We start from the raw sequence: 18,873 nt of genomic DNA, 5'->3' as shown, positions 1-18,873 counted from the left end.
CACTTTGTTTCTGGAAATCATGCGGTCTGGCATTAAATTGGGGTTGTCCGACATTTTGGGCATATGTTTTGACACAAAATGGGGACGGTATGGCACTTGGGCTTCTGAAAAGCATGCGGTCCGACATAAAATAAGGGCGGTCCAATACTTTGGGCATGAGGTCTGGCATTATGGATATTTGTTTCAAAAAAATATAACTTTTTTGGTTTAAGAGGGTATTTGCAAGGAAAGGTAAATTTGAGGTAAAAGTTGCTAAAACAACTTTTTTGGGGGTAGGTTATCTAGAAAGTCTCATTTTGAGGAGTTTTTGTAATTTTTTCTATACAAAAACTATTGATTTTTGGAAAAGTTTAAAATAATGCCTAAGCCTTATAGAATAAACTAAAGTTGTCTTAAATCTCACCAAAAAATTGTACATTTGAAGTCGTAAAACCTTCAAATCGATCATCTCAATCTTGACCATTATAATATATATATAAAAAAAAAGAGGATTTCAAGCCCTTATGAAGTGTATATTTTTTAAAATATATATTTTCAAGTATCCATAGATCCAAGAGATCTGTACTCTGTTTTTAGCTATCAATTTCATAATTGGTGGTAGAAATAAATTTTCGAGCCTTTAAAGGGATTTCCGATGCCCAAAGTGCTTTTCAGATGGAGTTATCAAGTGAGGCTTTACTTTTCTTTTTAAATCTTAGGACTTATAGAAACCATACCCTTTATTTTCTTACAAAAATATCACAGTCTGTTTTATTCGTCAGATGTGAAATTAGACAGTTAAGATTGAAAAATGGCCTTCATGAGATGATTTTCTATAATTGGTGGGAAAAATGACTGAGTCCCACCCGCCCAATGTCATATATAACGATTAAGGTTCATTTTTTACTTTTAATACAAAAGTATATGATCTCATAGCATGCAATCCCAAGTCGTTCTTACTCTTTTAAGAATTCAATTATTTATTTTAAATTGATATGGCTCTTGTAACTTAATATGGATATACAAGAGTTGAATTTTGCAAATAGGAAAACAAAAAAAATTACATAATCATTTCAATAGAATATACAAAAAAAAATGGTTTGATAGCAGCTACAGCCCTATCAAACTAAGTAAAGCCTCACCTCATAACTCATCGAAAATTGCAATGCAAGCATTTAAAAACCTTTACATCCATTATTTGGCTTGAGCACTATGGTTGTAAAAAAAATAAATGGATTTCAACCTCTAAAAATAATATATATTGTAACTAATTAACCCTAAAAATAAGTATTCATAAATCTGCAAGATCTTTACCATTTTTTGAGTTTTAAATTTTATTTTTTATGTTAAGAATTAATTTTAAAGCTATCATAAAAGTTTTGTCGCGGGAAATTAAGGTGAACCTTTATTTTGTTTTCATAAAACCTAGGCCTATTGAAACTTCAAGGCTTTGAAAAAAGTAAAAATGATGGGGCAGTTGGGTTGATTAAATAATGACGGCCTTATAATTCCTAGAAGAGGCACCGCATGGTATATTAATTTAGGTAATGTTATTTTTTTAAAAACAATTGCCTTTAAATTTATTTAAAAACAAAAAAAATTGTCTGAATTTATTTAAAAATAAATGAAAATTGTCAACATCCCATCGACGGCTCAAAACCTGGCAGGTCCCACATCGAATGAATGAAGGTCAAGCCCACATAGAGTGCACGAAACGTCTTTCTTTTGTCGAAACCTTTTAAAATTTCTTTTGTCAAAACCTTTTAAAAAATGATATAGAAGGGTGATCCGGATTGTGACATTATTCTGAATCCACTAATAAAATAGGATTCGGCCGTTTTGTTCAAGAAATTCGCCTATCGGTGTGAGGACATAGTAAAAAGGACACGTCACCATATCATTTTTTTTAAAAAAAAAATGCCTAAGAAATTTTTTTTAAAAAAATATTATTATTTCTTTAGAAAGAACAAAAGTTTTTAAACCCACGTGGGGCGGCCATGTACTATCATTTATAAAATAAATGGTCTACAAAATAAAAAATTTATTTTTATTTTTTAATTAATTATATTGATTTTTATTTTTTATAATTTATAAAAATAAAGTACATATAATTAAGTTTGAATTACATATAAATCTAAAATATAAATTACACATAATAAATTTACAATAATTAATATAATTACATGAAATTATTGTTATTTATGTTAATAACTCAATCTAATTATGCTAAACTCATGTCACTATAATTATGTGAATACAAATATATTAAAATGACATTAACATTATTAGGTTGAATGAATATAATTATGTAAAAATTGTTAACTTACTATAATTATTTATTGTAATTATATTAAAATTGTTATTACTATATTGAAATTTTTATTGTTATAAATACATTAAAATATTATATAATTTATTATATTAAATTACTATATTATTTAATAAATTATTATTGTTACATAAAATGTGACAACATTCTATCATTTCCTTATTTTTAATGCTAAATTTTGAAAAACCTTAAATACAAGTTAGAATTTAAAATTTTGAAATTTAATCATCATTGCCTAAAAAAATACACTTGTAAATCTATTATTTATATTTATATTGAATGTTTGAAAGAGGTTTAAAGCTTACTCAAAATTTTGTTACCATTTATTTTTTTGTAGTTACTGTGCGTCTTGCCAATAGGCTCTTTTTTTTGTGAATTTAGATATCTTTATTTTCCATTTTTTAAGATAAATATTTTTTGAAATATTTTAATATCATAATATTAAAATTTATAGTGGGTTTTATTTTTATTTTTAATCATATGATGTAGACGTGTTTTCTAATATTTTTAATCATTTTTATTATAATATTATAATTAATAATTACACATTGATAACCAAATATTGTATTTTATTTATTATTTTATTTGTATTATAAATTTTATAATGTATTATTTTTTCTTATTGTTGTAAATAATATTTTTTGAATTCGATGATAGTGTAAGACATTGTAGATTTTTTTTATTTTTATAATAAAATAATTATATAATATAAAGCAACAATTTCAATTGCGATATATAATATCATAGTTAGTTAGATTGTAATAATTTTGGATGAGTAAAACGAATTAATAACATGTTTGATACTTTGATTTGATTATAGTTTCACCTTATATGAGAAAATATTTTTTTAATCTTATAATATGAAAGTATTTTCTAATATTTTTAAATTACTTTGGTGTATATTATAGTATTATATTATATTTAATAATTATACAGACATCCATACAAGAAAGCAACATCTTAATATTCACCTATTTTTACAAAGTGATGAAAATACATAATGCACCACTCTTAAATTTCTTTAAGAAAGTAAAGAATGCTATTTTTAGAGATTTATAGACATTTTTAAAATATTTTTTGGAACAAAAATTACCGATTCCGTCGATTCTTCGATTCGATCCACCGATTCCCCGATCCAACATGTGCATGGGTGTGACCGATTCGTGTCACGGATCCGTTTTTCTTTAAACCTCTCTCAAAACCAAGTAAGAAAATTTGGTCTTCTTATTGGAACATATTATCTATTTTCTCCCTCGGGTAAAAATAAATTAGTGATAAAAATATTTTTTGGACCCCAAATTTTGAAGACATAACCAACCTGTTAACAAACATCAATGGAAAAAAGAAAAAGAAAAAGAAAAGACAAAACTCTTTTTATGCCTGAAAAAAATTACTGTCGCAAGAATGGACAAAAGAACAATCCAATTTTCGAAAGCCAAGATCAAGTGTTCAAGAACTTAAAAGCCAATTTTTTTTTTGAAAGTAATGCGATAATTAGATGGATCCAAAAATATCAGATAAAAAAAGCCTACAAAATTGCTCTTTTTTACTTACGGAGTTGTTCTATAGTATAATACTCCCTGCACAAGCATGCTATTCTATTAGGTACAATTAATAAAATATTCACCATCCAATTTGGACAGTGTAGATCACCTCGTCAAATCAATCCAACGGTCTGCGGCACCCCGCTAAAGATTTAGTCTATGATTATAATGAAAAAGCACCACATACCACCAGTGCATGGTGAATCATACTCTTTGGATGTATCCACTCCGTAGGTCCACAACTTGAATGTGGAGATTAAACAAAAGGCCATTTAGTTTACTATGCATCGGCAGTGTACCGTTACCACACAGCATAGGCCAACATGTACCTAATAACGATGGTGTACGACAAGGTTCGCTACCAGATAAAGTCTGTTGTAACAAGTAAGGTGCACGAAAAAATTTCCAACGGAGAAGAGTGTTTTGAAGTCGGAAAACCTTATAATTGATCATCTCAACCTTTTGATCCGTAAGTATAAAGAAAAAAATAGAATTTCAAATCCTAAAAGTAATGATCATGTAACATGTTATTATAAATAATTATCTATTTTCAATATTTTCATATGTTTCTAGATGTGTTCCTTTTATTTAGAAGCTTGAGGTACTAGTATAGTATGAGGTAATTAATAGGGGTTGCAACAAGTCAAGTCCGAGTTTAGCCGAACCCAGACCCAAACCTAGACCTGAACCTGTTTGGACCCAGACCCAAACCTAGACCTGAACGTGTTTGGACCCAGACCCAAACCTAGACCTGAACCTGTTTGGACTCATACCCATATAATGTTCAAGCTCAATATTTCGACATAGACTCGACCTGAATCCAATTCTTGGATCCATACCTAGATCCGTATCCGGTGTTCATGTCGAGTACCCTGCACAAATCTCACCCTTCACCATTTTATCATGCACTCCTGATTTTATTTTTATTTATATTTATTTTTTTTAATTGAGTAATTCAGTGGGAGACACCGGCCCTAACCCGTTTTTTACAGTAGAGAATTATATTTGGAAGGTGTTTGTTGGTGGTGTATCAAGCCACGTTTCCACGCTGACGCTATGCTGACGTAGCAGTTGCGGACAATGTGGTCACGTCGCCACGTGGGAGTAGGTACAAGTGCGGCCCACCCTACCCCATTCAGTGTTTTTTAAAAATATATTGAAAAGGCAAGCGGCCGAATAATTTGGAACGGGGTTAGGTAGCATGCGGGAGCTGAATTAACGGGACTGCGCCGTCTAAGTTGACCGCTTTTAACACTTCCTTTCCTTGGAACCGTACAAAGAGACGGCTAATGGCCGGTTTTTCTCCGTCCCCTTGGAGAAGGGCTCGACTTGGTCGGCTGATCGGCTCGGCCTGCCTTACCGTAGGTCTATAAATGCGAGTCGTGTATGGTGCAAGATCCGACAACACTTTTTTATGAGGGTGGCAATGGGTGGGTTCCGGACGGACCCGGACGGGACCCAAAAAATATGGCAGTCAGACCGGATTGGGCCCATTTGGACTTGAATTTAGATCTGGACCTAATTAGATCATACTCAAAAATAAAAATATATATTTAAAAATAATTAAATATTTTTTAATCTAATTACGTTTAAATACAATTTTAAATATATATACGAGTTGTTTAAATATTATAATTTAAATATATAGTTACATTTAAATATTATTTAAATATTATATATTAAATATTATTTATACAATAACACTATTCGGGTTGGGTTGGGTTTGGATATGATCCACATGGGCCCAGACCCAACCCAACGAGTCCAATTCTTCGACCCATACCCGGACCTAGGTCAGGTCCAAATATTGGGTCCCAGGTCGGGTCGGGTCCATTGTCACCCCTAGAATTATCCATGTTTAAGTCGGAAAAAATTTATATAAAGTTGTAAAAAGCAAAGTTGTAGTAATCTTTTATTTTATTAAGATGGTGTAAACTATGATAAAATAGGTGCCATTGTTTAATATTTTCTTAGAGGACATGTCAATCTATATTGTCGAACTAAAATAAATGGTGGAAAACAAAATATCACAACATTTGGCAACCTTATATAAACAGGACCTAGAAGCATTTATAGGTAAGCTAAATGATATGTTTTCCATGCATGAGCATACTATCTATAGAAAGAATCAATCTTAAGAAAGAAAATGTTTAAATCACATGGGACATGTGCTTTGAAAAAATAACTTATCGAGATTATTTTTTTTTTGGGATAAGTCAGTGGGGGGGCGGGGAGGAGAAGGTACCCTACCCATTTGTCATTAATAAGTAAGAACTAAAAAGTTTACAGCTATTTACCATAAAACCCTAGAACAGGGCACATGTGCCAAATCATCAGTTACAGCAAAACAAATAAAATCCGGCAGACGAGAACGCCAAACAGTAGCTATTTGATAAGATGTAGCGCTCTTTGCAAGAATATCAGCCACCATATTGACTTCACGAAAGATGTGGGAAATGGACCACCCACATTTAGAGAGAAATTTTCGACAATTTACTGCCACCGTATGTAACTTCCATGGAGGTCGTCCGCGTTTATGATCATCTAATTTTCGAAGGACAATGTCTAAATGTTGAAGAACTCGAATTCATTTTTCTTTTTTCTTTTGTATATCAATAAAGTCTAATTATTCTTAATTGGATCCAAAAAACTAAAAAAATAAACTACAATAATATCTCTTTTGTCCAAGAGAGTTAATGTCCAGTATGCTCTCAAGGGAACGTGCCACATGCGCCGTATACGTTATTGGAAGTAATGGCCAATATGCACTGTGTTATACAAATTGAAGGGTATGGCGTTGCATGCTGTATTATATACTTATAATACTGCAACATATTTTAATAGGTATTGGTGTGTTGTTTGGGCTCCAAACTCATTTAATTTTACCTTATTGGTTATTAGGCTGAGAATAATGTCACATATTAATATTTATTATCATATTGTAATAAATATGTTACAATAAAAATTAAATAAATTACAAATACAACGAGTCTTGGATTGCCCTATAATATTTGTCATCGATGTATATGGTATGCTTTCCGATACCGTACTCATTATCCATGTGAAAGGAATTGATAACATAGGAGAGTTTGCTTCTTTTGTTAGTATAGAGAAAATATTACCCCCATTCGTCATGTATGTTCATTCTTGGTAAATGACGATTGTTGTGCTTTTCATCCAGTCAAATAAGAAAATAAATTTTAAGGTTGTTTAATTCTCACATGGATTTTAATGAATAATTAATGTTATATTTACATGATACAACATTTATTGTGCATGCCGCTATCTTTGATTGTCAGATGTGAAATTAATATTAACGGGTGGACAATTTGATTATACTCATGATTTTTTTTTAAAGTTTGGTAATGTCCTATTAACTATCCAATTTTTACAAGAGATAGCCAAGGATAATTATGATCCCGTAGAGATTGCATATGGCCTTGTGGTATACAATACCTTAACCGTGTTTTAGAAATTATCCAGCCAACCCAAAACCTAAGTCGCCAGGAAATCAACACTCTAACCGGTTCACCCTAAAACTCATGTTTTTATGCATAAAATCATTGTTTTTAGATGTAATATGATAATCTTGTTAAATTTTTGAAATTTACCAAAATCTAAGATTTACATTCCTTTTAACTTTGCTTCGCCGATCTAGCTCGGAACTGGAGGGCTCAACCCACGGGTTCATAGTATGCTACCATTTGTTTCCTGGCAACAAACTTGATGGGGTCATAATCAAAGGCATCAAATTAGTTATTTAAATGTATGAGAACCAGATGAGAGTAATAAGCATACACATTTGTTAGTAGGCAAGTTGGATTACCCTTTGGAAATGAAGGCAGATACAATGGATGTTAAAATGAGGCTATAAACTTCGCGAGTCGAGCATTATCTAGAGTATAAACCGATGGATCATATTGTTGCATACAACAACCTAATGCATAAATGCTGTCCATCCAACCAAAAAGCAACTTATAATAAATTAAAAACAATGAAATGGAACATCACTCTTTCTTGGAAGTCCATTCAAGTTTTCACAAATACTCGGTGATTTAAACTACGGATCGGTGACCTGGTTCGGGCATCGTAAAAATTGGTCCGAATTGGTGAATCCACAATCCGTGCCGACCCGGCATTTTTTAAATCACTACAAATACTTGATCTGCTCTATTTTTTAAAAGTCAAATTTCATAATTTGGAAAAAATAGATTCTCAAGCCATCATTTCGGATTTCTTACTGAAGAACTAGTCTTTTTTTTTTTATGGGCTTATATGATATGCTTTTACTTTGCACTTAATAGAGAAGAAGTCGTTGTTGCTTATGAATAAAATAAATAACCAAAAAAAGATGTGGTTGCGTAAGAAACCTTAAACAATTAAAGGCCCTCCGAATTTTGTTATAAGATAAAATTTTGGTGTCGAAATTTTTAGATTGACCCGAGAATCGATATTTATCTTTATAAAATTTTAAACTTAAAAATGGTTCAAATCAAACACTTATATAAACACATGAAATTTTTTAAAATAGATTGTAAACCTTATATGAACCTTTTTTAATGCAATTGTGAAGTGCGTCTTAATTCTTCGATACAAAGTATTAACCTTATATAATTTTTTTCCTAAAAAATATTGGCAACTTTTAAGAACTAAAACAATTGATTAGGAAAATGTTAGTCCAGATCAAGAATCGGCATCGACTAACCCAGTCCCTAACCACGACAAAGACTCAATCCAATTTTGATAGAATCGCTATTAGAAAACCAAATAATCTTCCATCGAAATCCATACGATCCAGAATGGCCGCTCTCAATCACAACCCCTGTGTTTATATCATATTTTTATTTTTCAAACAAAGAAAATCGTCGTTGTCTAAGTGTTATCCCAACAATTTAGAGTTGTTAACACAAATTATGGTCTTATCCCAACAATTGGAGGTGTTAAACAATTATCTTAATCCAGAACTTTAAAAATAGGAATAATATCTCCATACACTCTGTTTTTAGGTTAATTTCTCAATAGACCAAGGTTTCATAGAGATTCATGTATTATATTTTCTAAACCTCTAGATCAACTTTACACACTTTGACTTATCTCTTTAACCAAAATAAATATTAAATATATATGCCTTTCTCGATGCCCTTTTCTCTCTTCCCATGTTTTTCCCATGGCTTTTTTTCTTCTTTTTTTTTCATATATTGGTGGTTAGGAGAGAGATTTTGGGGAAAGACTGTACAGAAGGAGGTTTGGGGAGAATCATGGGAAAGAGAAGTTCAAGGAGAAACATTGAGAGAAAGGGTTTAGAAAGGCATGCTTTTTTAACATTTGTTTGTGCTAAGAAGATGAGAGAAAATGTTTAGAAAGGCATGCTTTTTTAACATTTGTTTGTGCTAAAAAGATGAGAGAAAGATTTGAGAAAAACATGCTTTTTAACATTTGTTTGTGCTAAAAAGATGAGTCAAAGTGGGTAAAGTTGGTTTAAGATTTACATACAAATGTTTTGAAACATTGAGTCTCTCAAGAATAAAATCGAAAAATAAGATGTATTGAGATATTTTCCCTTAAAAATAATATTTAAGTTTTTTTCAACCGGTGCGATTTGTATAAGGTTGCCTCCTTATATTATAGAAGTAAGGTGCGACAATAAAGTATACTTAGAGATGTTGTTTCGGTGTTGAAAACCTTAGGATGGCTTCAAAATCTCGTTTTATCCTCAATTATCAAATTTAAAATTACAAAAATGGTACAAAATGAGCAGATCACGAAGCACTTGAAAATAGACGGACTATATTACTTGTTACAGATGCATTATTTTTTGGATTGTGAATTCTCTTTTTTTTTCTCGATATCCGTTAATCTCAAGGTTGAGATGATTAGTGGGAGGGTTCTCCTGTGCCTGAACGGTCTCCAATACATAATTTTGAGGTGTACCTTACTTCAACAGTACAAGGTTGCAACCTTATATAAACTTTTTCCTTTTTATTTCGCTGACCAGCCTCCGGATCCAAGTTAAAAACAGTGACTAGAATGAAAGAACTCTTTATTTAAAAAATAAAGAAAGGGGAGAAAATATTATTAAAAGAAAAAAAAAAAAAAAAACACAAAGGCGCCAAGCCAAGCTACTCTCCAACGGAGCCACCAACCATTCCCCACCACCGCCGCACTCCATTGACGTCGTCAAATCTAACGCCGTCAAGGGAGAACTAATTCGTCATTAAGTTAATTGTTCGGGACCTCCAAAGCCCTATAAAACCCTGAGAACCTGCCCTCAAACACCAGGTCCTTATGTACCTGCCCATTCCCGCCATTTTATCACCTACTCATCTTCGCAATTCCGGCAAGATCTCAAATTCCCGACCGACCAACCCTAGATCATCGGTATCGGTTGCAGGTAGCAACCTCCATTTTCGGCTATTTCAACCAGAGTCTCAGCGATTCGCCGGAACTGTTAACTCGCCCGATTCTGTTACTAAAAACAACGTGAAACCGCCACTTCTGGCGAGGAAATGGACCTGCTACTCGCTGAGAAGGTCCTTTTGGGCCTCTTCGTGGCCATAGTGACCGCCATTACTGTCTCCAAGCTCAGGGGCAAGCGCCTCCGGCTGCCTCCTGGTCCCCTGACCATTCCCATCTTCGGAAACTGGCTCCAAGTCGGCGACGACCTGAATCACCGAAACCTCTCCGATCTGGCCAAGAAGTTCGGCGATGTCTTCCTTCTGAGAATGGGGCAGAGGAACCTGGTTGTTGTTTCTTCTCCTGATTTGGCCAAGGATGTTCTCCACACGCAGGGCGTCGAGTTTGGATCGAGAACCAGAAACGTCGTCTTCGACATCTTCACCGGTAAAGGCCAGGACATGGTTTTTACAGTCTACGGCGAGCACTGGAGGAAGATGAGGCGTATCATGACTGTTCCTTTCTTCACAAACAAGGTGGTTCAGCAGTACAGGTATGGCTGGGAAGACGAGATCGGACGGGTGGTCGAGGATGTACGGAACAATCTGGCAGCTCAGAAGGAGGGAGTCGTCCTGAGGAAGCGCCTGCAACTGATGATGTACAATAATATGTACAGGATCATGTTCGATCGGAGGTTCGAGAGCGAGGACGATCCCCTCTTTGTGAAGCTCAAGGCCTTGAATGGAGAGAGGAGCAGACTGGCTCAGAGCTTCGAGTACAACTATGGCGATTTCATTCCCATTCTGAGGCCTCTTCTCAGAGGTTATTTGAAGCTCTGCAAGGAAGTGAAGGAGAGGAGACTGCAACTTTTCAAGGACTACTTCTTGGAGGAGAGGAAGTGAGTTTTTCTCTGCAAAAACTGTGATTTCATTATCTCATTATTCGCCATTTTTGCTCTCTTATTTTTATTGCTCTCCTCGTTCACCATTTTTTCACATTTTCTGGTTTTGTTTTCGACATCTTTTTTTGGCAATTTTCTCAATTTTTTGTCTTGTAAAATATTTTGGCTCTTTTCTCTGGTTTCTCGTATTGTCCTTTTCTCATTTTGCTTCATTTTTTCCTTAATTTTTAACGCTTTTTGGTTAAATTTTTTTTGTCTTTTTCCCATGTTTTGTTGTTTTCTCTCGTTTTATGCCATTTTTTCTCAAATTTGCGAGAACCTTCCTCACTTTTGTCATTCATCTCAAATTTTGTCCTTTTGTCAAAAATTTTGGCTGTATCATCGATTTTGAGCTTAGAGCGACAGAGATGGGAATTAAGGTGTAATTTGAGTTTCCGGACAACAGCTACATTTCCGTAAGTATGAGAGAGACGAGAATTAAGGTGACAGGAAATTGAGTTTCCGGCCAACAGTTACATTTCCATAAATATGGTGGTCTTTCATGGATAAGACCTTTTGAACTTCTGATACGTGTTTTTATGACAAGATCATTGAACCTGTAATTTAAACTCTTCGTATCCTTTTTTTTGGTTTTCAAATCATAAATACAAAGATTCGAAATCGGCCCATAAATAGACTGAAAGAGGGATTAATTTTACCCGCTTTTAACTATCTTTTTTTAGCTTTTTTAAATATTAAAAAGATATACTTATTCTAAACCCTTTTTCTTGTATACTTTTCCTAATTTTTCTCTCTGATATTCACCCTATTTGTCTCTAGATAGGGGAGAAACATGACGGAGTGAGTGAAAAAATAGGTAGAAAGAGATTTAGGAGAAAATCTTGTGAAGAGAGAGAAATAATGATGTTTAGAAAATATATAATTTTTTTATATTTATTTGGAAAAAAAAAAAAAGAGTTTAAAAGAGATAAAGTTCACTTGAACGGTTAAAAGATATAAAATTTAAAATTGTTGTTCCGAAACCTTGAGTTTATTAAGATATAAACTTAAAAATGCAGGTGCCGAGATATTTTTTTTATTTATATTCTCATATTTATGTTCTCAAGGAAGCACGAGATCATTCGGCTTTTGATCAATCTGTTCGTATTTGGCCCTTGACGGGATTTTGTCCACTGATCCACTTTCTCGTAGGAATCTGATGTCATTTTTGTCGAATTCTTTCTTTTCCTGGTCTTTTCCTTACCGGGATCTGAGTATCCAGCAATTAAGATCTTACCTCGTGGAATTGAGTTTGGTTTCTCGGACAGGAAACAAGCGTCGGAATCTCAAATATTTTCAAATTGATCATCTTGGCCTACGACTCATGGACGTGAGAAAAAAATGGATTTCTAGTTTTGGAAATAGTGCATCTTGTAATGTATTTTTTTGGACGGTTAATTTTCAAGATTTTTAGTTATCATAGATATGGTTGATCTACATTATTTTTTAAGCTTTAAATTTTATAATTAGAGAAAATAAATTTTAAAGCTATACGACATTTTTTGATACTATTTGGAGGTGCGCCTTAGTTTGATTGTTTAGGGCTTTTGCCTTGTATGCGTTAGTGGGAATAGAATATCAAATATTCTTAGATCGTACCTTTTTAGAAATGATTAGTAGTTAGTTTTGGATGCGTTAGTGGGAATAGAAATTTAGATTAGTAGCTTAGGCTTAAATGGTGCTACCGCAACTAGCATTAGGCTATTTGTTCTATATTTTGAGGGCATATTAGACAATTTTGTCATGTAAATCCTTTTTCTCATCCTCTCTTGTCCGAAATCCGAAATGGAGAAATTAGGACTTGGACGCGATTTCTAATTCAAAGTGGAGAAATTTAAGACTCGGATGTAATTTTTATGCGGCCACGCCGACATGAAACAAGTAACCCATTTACTTTTTGTACAATGTCACAGTTCATTTAAGTTTCAAAATGGGTGGTTGTAAATTTGTTATTAAATAGCCACAAAATTATTAAAAAATATTCTAGAACTTAATGATTCACCCCAAACTGTCTTGACATCTAATAATAACCGGGAATGGTTGACATCTTTCTAGTAAAGATAAATAGATAAATAGTCTCTTTGGGGATAATCCCTTTAAAGCAAAAATATATAGATAAATCACTTATTGAATCAAATATTTTTTTACTAAACTCCTAATAAAGGATGCATACATATGTTTTAATATATTTTTATGTTTCTTAAGATAGTTTATGAACTTTCTTTATTACATGCTCTATTTTATTTATTTATTTATTGTTTTTATAGATTTTCTAAAAAAATTTGAAGCTATAAGTCACTTTTTTTTTATGTGCTGTCTTCTATATACTTTTTCTTTTTTGGACTTTTAATGTATTTTATAACTTCTTTAGCGTTTTGCCTTTTTTATTTTTAAAAATTATATTTTTTTAGCTTTTCTTGAGTTTTTTTGAGCTTATATATGATGCCCACTAAGTACTCTGCTTTAGCCGAATAATTGAGCATTTATTTACGATAAGAGCGCACATGCTATGCTCCTGTTAATTGAGGAGTATTTATTGATTAAGCACTATAAAAGCATTAATATATTTCCATTGATTGGCGATTACTCATGATAAAAAGGTGAAAAATGTAAAATAGTTTATGATTTGTTTTGAACTTTTGTTTATATTTTATAATACAGGAAGCTGGCCAGCACTAAAGGGTCCTCAGGGGATTTGAAGTGTGCGATTGATCACATTTTGGACGCTCAAAAGAAAGGCGAAATCAACGAAGATAATGTCTTATACATAGTGGAGAACATCAATGTTGCAGGTATATATATATATATATATATATACATATATAAATTATTAAATATTTAATAGTATGCCTCTTTTCTCAATATATAGTTTCAGTCACTTTCGTTGGTTCTTGAACTTTCCTTTTTTAGAGAGAGGGAGATTGGGAATGGGGATTGAATAGAGAGAGATTGAGAATGGGCATTGAAGAGAGAGAGAGAAGAGATAGGATCAGAGAGAGAAATGGGAGATATTTTAGACACAAAGTAGAAAGATATGGAGCTTTGATTGTGAGATGTAGAATAGATGAGGTAGGTTAAGGAGAGAGACGTAATTTATGCTTTGGAAGTGGACCGCTTATTTGTGCATGAGAGAGAGAGAGAGAGAGAGTGAGGCAACTGAAAATCTATAGGCCGTCAAAAAGAAATTAACAAGAGGAAGCACTAACGTAGAAGAACCATTAAAACTAAACAAGAGATAATAATTTTCTCTCTACGATAAAGCTTTTTTCATTCAATCAAAATATATAATTTTCCGCCCCTAACTTTTTATGAGGGTTTTTCTAACCTCTTAGTCTTATCTTTTCCTTTTTTCTGAAAAAAACTCATTTTCTCAAAGATTGGCTTCGTCAGAGAGGGATTTTATTGAAGTGATTTGCCAGGAGGAAGGGCCCACCTATTTGTTTTCTTGCCTGTAGTCCGTAGAGCAAGGAAGTGATGGGGAGAGATAAGAGGGAGGTGGGGAGAGAGGGAGAGGGAGAGGGAGAGGGTGGGGGCCTAGCTAGGTACGCTCCAAAAAGAGGCCTAGTCTCAATAGAGAAGAAGGTTTAGAGAGAGCAAGCGACAAAAACAAGAGAGAGCGAAACGAAAAGGGTCGCAGTAAAAGACCGAATCCAGTATTCCCATCCTCGTTCCAATTCTCAACTAACTGTCCTGTAAAATCAGAATCGGGTACTGCCCCGATTCGGTTGATTTTTGGTGGTCCGGTATTTAAAAAAATAAAAATATGTATAAAATCAAGGCCAAACACCCACACCATTTCTAACACTCTTCTTCTCTCTAACCCACAGCTATCGAGACAACCCTGTGGTCCATCGAGTGGGGCATAGCCGAGTTGGTGAACCACCCCCACATCCAAGCCAAGCTTCGGGCCGAGCTCGACTCGGTGCTTGGACCCGGCGTCCCAATCACCGAGCCCGACACCTACAAGCTCCCATACCTTCAAGCTGTGATCAAGGAGACCCTCCGCTTTCGAATGGCGATCCCGCTCCTCGTGCCTCACATGAACCTCCATGATGCCAAGCTCACAGGCTATGACATACCAGCTGAGTCCAAGGTTCTTGTCAATGCTTGGTGGCTCGCTAACAACCCTGACAACTGGGTGAGGCCTGAGGAGTTCAGGCCTGAGAGGTTTTTGGCAGAGGAAGCTCGAGTTGAGGCTAATGGAAATGATTTCAGGTGTGTTTTCTTTCCAATAAAAATTTGAAATTTTTTATGGAGAAATTTACTTTATTCTTTATAATTATTGGTCTAAAGAAAGAGCCGAAAATTGCTGTATGCTTGGGTACTAAGTCACACAATTGAGGCATAAAAACATCTATTTTACAGATGGGAACTAATTCATACATTTCCTCTGATTCCAATTTGCCGACTCAGGCAATATTCGTGTCAAATTGGAACAAAGAAATGCTAGGATGATCGCGGTGATTCCAGGGATCCTCAAACCGGAATCGTTGAGGTTCATTATCTCGATCTAATTGAAGCGATTTTGAGGCGAATTGACGATTTTTAAATCACTTACCTTTGACAACAAGATCTCAAATATATGTTTTTAATGTATTTTAATGGATTCTCTGACTCTATTTCTTATTATTATTTTGTTTTTTTGTTAGGTACTTGCCCTTTGGTGTTGGAAGGCGTAGCTGCCCTGGTATCATATTGGCTCTGCCTATATTGGGTTTGACCCTGGGAAGGCTTGTCCAAAACTTTGAACTCTTGCCTCCTCCAGGCCAAGACAAGGTGGACACTACAGAGAAGGGAGGCCAATTCAGCCTGCACATTCTCAAGCACTCCACTATAGTGGCCAAGCCTAGGGTCTTCTAAAAATAAAATTGTTGAGGCCTTGCTACTCTCTCTCTTCAAAATGTTTTTTAAGTTATCTTGTACTGAGTTGTGCTTCATTTGGTGGTCTTCATGTTGTAAAAACTTTTGGTAAATTTGAACTATTGTGATGAGATTACGGGCTCTTTTTACCCTTTGGACAAATATTTTAATATCTGATATTATCATAGTATTTTATTTTGGTTGGTGTCCTGTGTTGATATGTTAACTGGTGTTGACATTTAATGACATCCGACTCTATAACAAACACTCAAATCAAGAGATGGAACCGATGTTGGTCCCATCACCTTCCCGCCTCTTTTGGCTTCTAAATAAAAAATGACGTCTTTCAGGACATGCATGTTTTCTAAAAGGGTGTGAGCTTTAGAAACTGAACTAACTCCAACTCTTTAACTTAGAAGGGTGTGGTTTCCATAACGATGCAACCTTTAACAATCTAATTAATTATAATTTTGATAAAAATATTTTTAGGATTATTTTAAAATCTATTTTTGTATTTAATTGTAAAATTTTAAACACTAAAAATAATAAAGATCAAGTAGATTTATAAACATATGAAAATTTTGAAAATGAACGGTCTAGATAGTGCGTTGTCAGATGTATTATTTTTGAGACTCAAATTTTTTTTTATTTTATTTCATAATCATACATCACAATGTCAAGATGCTCAATTAAATGGCTTTTCAACATTAAAGCAACATTTTCCTATGAAAATTCAAGGTGCATTTGTAGTTCAAGGTGCATTTGTAGTTGTACATTTTAAAGTCGCGACTTTATATAAACTTTTTCCAACCAAAAATATTAAATTTTAGTTTTCTCTCTACTAGGGAACTCTGACAATAAATTTTTTTTAATGTTAATACAAATTTTCGGACTCGATCGATCCTCGTGGCAGTTTCAAATATACGCATGTGGCATTTGGTGAGACTACGCCACGAGTTAGTGTGGAGGTAAAACATAAAAGAAAGGTTGGTGCGGTTTAGAAAGGGAGCGGCTCAACAACTATGGGTAGGGTAGGATAGGTGAGGTTCGTTAGGTGAATTGTTACGTTAGCAACGTTTCAAGCTTGTCCTACACAATTTCCCACGTTGATAGTATATTGTTTGACACGTTACGGCGTGAAGTAGATGGATAAGTTGACGAGTCGACGCGGTCCGTATTCAATGTTATTTGATTTGATTCGCCTTTGGATTAACACCTAGACCGTAGTGAAGCCAAGCTATAGTGTATCAGCCCCAGCTTGCTTTGGGTCGTTTCGGCCTGCTTCGATTTGATTGGGCCTCTTCAATCGAAACTTCAGCCTTTTCGGCCAAAGCACAAAATTATCTTCTTTAAATACAATTATGTGGTTCAGTTCGCTTCGCTTTGATTCGAAATCTTTGATCGAAATATTGAATTGCTTCATTTTTTCTACTAAATCGAAAACAGTTATGGAGCGATTATGACAATACAGAATCCAATAAGGATTGATGATTGTTAGATTGGCTCCATACGTGCAGTCATGAGACATTGCCATCTATTATGTATGGGGAAAACTTTGTGTGCTTCCCCGGTAGAAAAAAAATATATATAATTCCCCTTTCATCCAATCGTTCAATTTAGATCAAGTGAGCTACGAACCATTTAATTTAGATCTGATCTTTAGAGTATTTTATTTTTAAATTTTTTTTACTAACTATATAAATATGAAATTTGGTACGTGCCATTACCTCAATGGGACGCACCTAAATAAAATATTAGAAAAATATTTTTGATGAAATATAATGATTAAAATACCTTTGAAACTTTTAAGGGTATTTTAGTTATTTTATTTTAGCTTTTTTTTTATATTTTTTATAAGTGCAAGTTCAAAAGAGGATTGGATGCCAAGTTTTTGGTGTCAAAATGTTTTGTATAAAAAAAATTAAAAACAAAATAGTATATAGGGTGGCATTGTGATTGGGGCTATGTAAACTATCCATGTAGCATGGACGGTTGAATAAGGGAAAGCATAGAAGTTTTATGGTATAAGAGAAACATAGAAAGCTTGCTTGTAAGGGGAGGGTGGTTGTAACTTTAAAATATCACATCAAGGCGCCCTTCTAAATTTTGATAGAACATAAATTTTCGGTGCTAAAAAAGCTTATGATAGCCAAAAAAATATTTCCATCCCTACAAAATTTAAAATTATTAATATCGTGTAGGTTAAGCAAATCTATAAATACTTAAAATTTTTGAAAATGAATGATATGTATGATGCGTTACATAACATATTACTTTTATGACTTAATTGAAAACTTGGAGAGCAACTCTTGCCTGAGTCAATTCAAATTTGAGGGATCTCTAATTTTGGATAGTCGCAAACAGATAGTTGTTGGGGCTTATCCATAATTGGGCAATTCACTACTACGATTGGGCAATTTACTACTACGAGTTTCTTTTTTCTCGTCCTTTGTCACCGTTTAGTTGAGTCACCAGGAATGCCCGTAGGTGTGGCAACGGGTCTGGATTCGAACCCGATCCAAAAATATAAAAAATATATGTTAGAATATTATGTTATATATATATATATATATATAATTTAAATATTATAATTAAAAATATATAGTTATATTTATTCCAATATTAGTTAAATATTATTAAAATACGATATATATTAAATATTATTTAAATAATATTATTATTTGGGTCGGTCTGTGCCCCGACCTGAATACTGTTCGCTTCCCCCACCTGAATAGTGTTCCATATGAGGGTAAGAACAAGTAATAAATTATTCTACTAGTTGCAATTGTAATTTAAAAAAAAATAAAATATATATCATGTAATTCAGC

The 18,873-nt window shown here is 33.7% G+C and overlaps 1 protein-coding gene across 1 annotated transcript; it reads left to right on the top strand.

The window, feature by feature from the left end:
* The first annotated feature begins 10,129 nt into the window (after positions 1-10,129).
* On the top strand, positions 10,130-16,207 carry C4H (cinnamate-4-hydroxylase). The gene is made up of 4 exons (XM_006842446.4): positions 10,130-11,143; positions 13,847-13,977; positions 15,013-15,400; positions 15,835-16,207. The coding sequence occupies exons 1-4, from the start codon at positions 10,359-10,361 to the stop codon at positions 16,043-16,045; spliced, it is 1,515 nt and encodes a 504-aa protein (XP_006842509.1). The 5' UTR covers positions 10,130-10,358; the 3' UTR covers positions 16,046-16,207.
* The last annotated feature ends 2,666 nt before the right edge of the window (positions 16,208-18,873 follow it).

Source organism: Amborella trichopoda, chromosome 8, assembly GCF_054954075.1.
Source record: "Amborella trichopoda isolate Santa Cruz 75 chromosome 8, AtrichopodaSantaCruz75HAP2 v2.0, whole genome shotgun sequence".
Classification (NCBI taxonomy): domain Eukaryota; kingdom Viridiplantae; phylum Streptophyta; class Magnoliopsida; order Amborellales; family Amborellaceae; genus Amborella; species Amborella trichopoda.
This window is presented reverse-complemented; position numbering and strand designations above follow the sequence as displayed.